The sequence below is a fragment of the Nannobrachium achirus genome (genome assembly GCF_963921795.1).
Source record: "Nannobrachium achirus genome assembly, chromosome: 22".
Lineage (NCBI taxonomy): Eukaryota > Metazoa > Chordata > Actinopteri > Myctophiformes > Myctophidae > Nannobrachium > Nannobrachium achirus.
Genome location: NC_137829.1, coordinates 20,844,159 through 20,849,158, shown reverse-complemented (window position 1 = coordinate 20,849,158; position 5,000 = coordinate 20,844,159). Strand labels below are relative to the sequence as shown.

The 5,000-nt window shown below is 48.1% G+C and overlaps 1 protein-coding gene across 1 annotated transcript in view; it reads left to right on the top strand.

Moving 5' to 3' along the window:
* nrp2b (neuropilin 2b) overlaps nt 1–5,000 on the top strand; it is a gene marked incomplete at both ends in the record, with an annotated part of 157,335 nt that overhangs the window by 47,080 nt on the left and 105,255 nt on the right. Inside the window, one exon of the mRNA XM_080752747.1 lies at nt 2,640–2,867. Coding sequence (XP_080608873.1) covers nt 2,640–2,867 — 228 coding nt within the window. The remainder of the gene's footprint in view (nt 1–2,639; nt 2,868–5,000) is intronic.

The following is a 5,000-nucleotide window of genomic DNA, read 5'->3' as shown; positions in this document are numbered from 1 at the left end:
AGGTAGAGAGCGTCCCGCTGGGGCTCGGTGACAGAGGCTAGCGCGTTTTGCCACCACCGTTTCGGCACCGTCGCGCCTCCACTTTAATAACAACCAAAGAGGAAACACTTGTGTTTTTACAGAAAAGTCCTGGTGGGTTATTTGCACATTATAATCCCCAGTGTTCATTTAACTTTGCTTTTGTGTGTGTGTGTGTGTGTGTGTGTGTGTGTGTGTGTGTGTGTGTGTGTGTGTGTGTGTGTGTGTGTGTGTGTGTGTGTGTGTGTGTGTGTGTGTGTGTGTGTGTGTGTGTGCGTGCGTGCTTGCGTGTGTGTGTGTGGGCTTGGTGCGGGTGCACATTGTCTTCTGTCTGCCTGCGTGCACACACGTGCGTGTCAGTGTGTCGTCTGTCTGTGTGCATTTAGGGGTGATAATTGCGTGTTTGATCCAACTTAATAGCTCACTGGCATGAAGGCCGGGTTAAGTAGATGTCTGCGTGCCACCTCAGCCACACACACACGCACGCACACATTCAAATTAAAGTCCCTGTGTGCGTGCCAGCTCACCAGGCTCACCAGACTGACAGACCTTGTGTCATCCCCCCCGAGATCACTCATCCAGATCTGCCCTCGAGCCCCCCAGCACTGGATCTGAGATCTGCCCGGCAACACAAACACACACACACACACACACACACACACACACACACACACACACACACACACACACACACACACACACACAGATACCGGTACGTACCTGACGCGATAATGCATCGTTTGTGTCCTTCCTACTACTTGCATGCACACTCTGCTGAACTGATGGAGAAATGGAGAGAGTGATACAAGTATTACAGAGGATGGAAAGCACTTAAGATGAGGGGAGAAGGGAAGAGAAGGGAATGCAAAGTGAGGAGACACACACACACACACACACACACACACACACACACACACACACACACACACACACACACACACACACACACCGGAGAGGAGGCACTGGGAACAGGAAACGGCACAGCAGGGGGGATGTTTTCACATGAAAACATACTAGAAATATGAAAGAGTTTTGAAGGTGAGAAAAGACTTAGAAATAGAGAACTGCCATCCTCACTTTGAGACCGTTTCCCCCAAACAAGACACACTGACTTGTATTGTGCGTAAATACGCCACCTTCGATGAATCTGACAACATTTTCATATCGTCCCTGTCGGATGGAAATGGTAAATGGTGCATTTACCTAGCGCCTTTATCCAAGGCGCTTTACAGAGATTGTGCATTACATTCACCCATTCACACACACATTCATACACCGATGGCGGAGGAAACCATGCAAGGCACCAACCTGCTCACCAGGAGCAACTAGGGGTTCAGAGTCTTGCTCAAGGATCTTCAACACTAACTCTGGGGGAGCCCGGGATTGAACTGGGAACCCTTCGGGAACCCTCCGTGTTCTAATGACGGTTTCTCTACCCCTGAGCCACTGCCGCCCAAAGGAAACCTCATATTGTGTCAACAACTAGCTATACTTTTCACGATTAAAATTCAAAAGCATCAAAAGTAGCAGATCTACAAGCTCAATGTGGATCTGCGATCTTATGATTGTAAGGGAGGGATGAAAACAAGGAGAAGAGAGGAGGAGGGGGAGGAGAGGCGGGGTCCCGATAAAAAAGGAGGGCAGTGGTGTTTTTGTGGTGTTCACCAACATGAAGTAATGATGGGGAGGGGGGCCGGTGGGTTCAGAGCGCCCTCGGCACACCCAGACTGGTCAGGCGTTCATTCTGCATCACGCACACACGCGTGCACAGACAGACACAGACACACGTGCACACACATGTTCATAGTCACGCAGGCCCATGCTACTCAGCAGCCCACTCTGCAGGGAGTCGGAAATTGGGAGATTTTTCACTGTGTGCAGAGCGAGCGAGATAAAGTCTGAGATAGAGAATGAGAGAGAGACAGACAGAAAGAAACGAAAAACAGACTGCATGCGTGCGTGCGTGCATGCAGTCACAATAATAGCTACATCAGCCTATGAAATGTGACAGTTACAGTGACAGACATGTACAAAAATATTCCCGTGATTTATATAGCGCCTTTATCCAAGGCGCTTTACATTCACCCATTCACACACACATTCATACACCGATGGTGGAGAAAACCATGCAAAGCACCAACCTGCTCACCGGGAGCAACTAGGGGTTCAGAGTCTTGCTCAAGGACTCTTCGACACTAACTCTGGGGGATCGAACTGGGAACCCTTCGGGAACCGTCCGTGTTGTAATGACGGTTTCTCTACCCCTGAGCCACTGCCACCCCCGTCCCGTACTGTACTGTGCATAGTGCCCATGCGTACAGGCGCACACACAACGTTCACGCACACCCACAAGCGCACCTTCTCAAGCCTTCACTCCCATTCTGTGTGTATGGGTGGCTGGATTTGAATAATAGCCCCCAGTGTGTGTGTGTGTGTGTGTGTGGTACATTTTGACAGTGATAGTTCACACCCAAAATCGATTACTCACCCCCACCATTGTGCCAGTGATCACCCTCCCTTTTGCCAATGTTGGCACCCGTGCCTAAGGTTGCCTACCCCTGGTCTATGGTTTCGACTGGTGTCATTCATTCTTTCCTCTTTCCCCCCTGCCTCCTATATAGGTTCGGACTGCTCCCGCAACTTCAGCAGCCCGTCGGGCCTCATCGAGTCCCCGGGCTTCCCTGACAAGTACCCCCACAACCTGGAGTGCTCCTTCATCATGGTGGTGCCCCCCGGCATGGACGTCACGCTCACCTTCCTCACCTTCGACCTGGAGAACGACCCCCTGCCGGGGGGAGAGGGCGAGTGCAAGTACGACTGGCTGGAGGTGTGGGACGGCCTGCCCGGAGGTAAGAAAAATGTCTTCTAGTTTCAAATGTTTTTTATTCGAGCAAATTACATAAAGTCAGAGATAAATGCAACAATGCATGCTCTTTTTTTCTCATTTTTTCCACACAAAATCAAAAGTTATACATTAACAAAAACACACAATGAAACAGTTAACATAAATAAATAATACATATACATACAAACAGTAGAAAACATACAAGTCATGATCCTAAGTAGTATCTCTGAAAGTCCCTTCCCACCCGTCCCTACTCCACCAGTCATTGACACCCAACCATCCAAGTATAGCCTATTTCTCTCATCTCTCTCATGTTGAAAAATGTCTTCTAAGGCCCCATATACACCAAGACGATACACTGAGTTGTTTCCAAAACATTTACTGTCATTCAACGTTTAATCGTCTCAAGGAATGCACATGTTTACATGAAACCACTGAGAACGGCAAGTTTGTCACCAGAATGCACCAAAAACACTTGTTGCTGACAGAGGTGCTGTGGGAGGGAGGTGCACAGTTTGCTGTAAAAGCTCTATTTCACTCAGTAGCACAAACACAACATGTTTGATGTTGTTGTTGGGAGGGGAGGGGGGCTCGGCACATGCGGGTTAGGGAGAGGTTGTGCGTCATAGCTTCAGGAATTATGTATATTCGGCTGCAATGGTTTTACTAAGTTAATGAAATAAAGATGTATTCATTTAATTAATCAAAAAAAAAAAATCTAAGAAATTCCATAAATTTGAAAACAAATGTTTGAAAAGTAGTAAAAATAGACGATCTTGGTAGTAGTCTCTGCCTCTCTCCCCCGCTACAGAAATATCGGTTGAGATTATTAGATGAGAGGCAGAGATTATTTCTGCTGCCGCACATTGGTAAAGATGAAAACCATGCCGGGCTTCAGAAAGCAGGCTATGCCATTCTGCTGCAGAGGACTCAACATAGCCCTGCTCTAATGGAGAGGAGAGATGAGAGGAGCAGGGGGTCAGAGGTTATAACACCTCTGTACCTCGCTGCGGGGAGGGACAGGAAGGAAAGGAAAAGCTAACAGGACAAACCTTGGTATGGGCTTAAAGAAGATGAGAGGGTCTTCCACCTCTGACGAGGAAGACTGGATCAGCACACTTGGGGCGCGGCCACATATCTGGCTCGTTAGGCGGCGAAACGCCCCTGCCGATAGCAACATTACTCCGGGGGTATCTCTCCATTCCGACATGTCGCCACTCCGACATTGACTTCTTATTGTTGGAGTGGCGACACTTCCAGGTTAAGTTAGAGATAGGGTTAGAGTCGGAATGGAGACATGTCGGAAAGGAGACATGTCGGAGTGGCGGGGTGTAACCCAATACTCCCTTACCTTTGAACTTCCACACTTGAGCAGCTAATGTGAGTGTCAACAAAGTGACGTTCTTCCTGCGTTTAGGTCTGTCCCATTGGTTAGTGAGTGTCTCTACAGGTTCATGGTTCAGCAGTGCTGAACCATGAACCTTTATTGAACCCTTGAACTCTCTTCTGGGTTATTCTCTTAACATGGGAGTGGATTGGGGGTCAATGCATCTGTCGCGAGATATGTGGACCCTGAGAGCAGGGGAGGAGAGTGTTGTGGCCTTTGGCCTCTGTGGTGTCAGGGACAGGGAGGGACGAAAACAGAAGGTAAAGGATCTATTGCCGGGACGACTAGGAAACGAGCAAAGAGGAAGCAGAGAGCATTGGGAGAGAGAGACGGCAACAAAAGACATTCTTTGCCTTCAGGGAGTTTGCTCCGTAGAGGAGAAGCTATTCATCTTGGGTAAAACGAGATTGTGCACGCGTCTCTGTCAGTTCACTGTGTTCTTTTTTGACAAAGAATACTTCCGTGCAACTTTTATATAATATTTGTGCCTTCCTCCGGCAGTCACATCTGTTCCAACCTGTCACTTAGCTGTCAGCCGCTCAAATTCACAGTCATTTGGACAATTCAACAACGCGATTTTCTACCACATAGTGCAGACTACTTCCAAGATTTCACCTCACTGAGACAGAGTAGCAAGAACGCTGTACCGTATTATAAAAAACTAAAAACAAAACAGAAATAACATCGGTAAAGAAGACTAAAAGGAACCTTTTGAAGCATGGTGTTTTTCCTCACTGCCTCTGGTGCGAA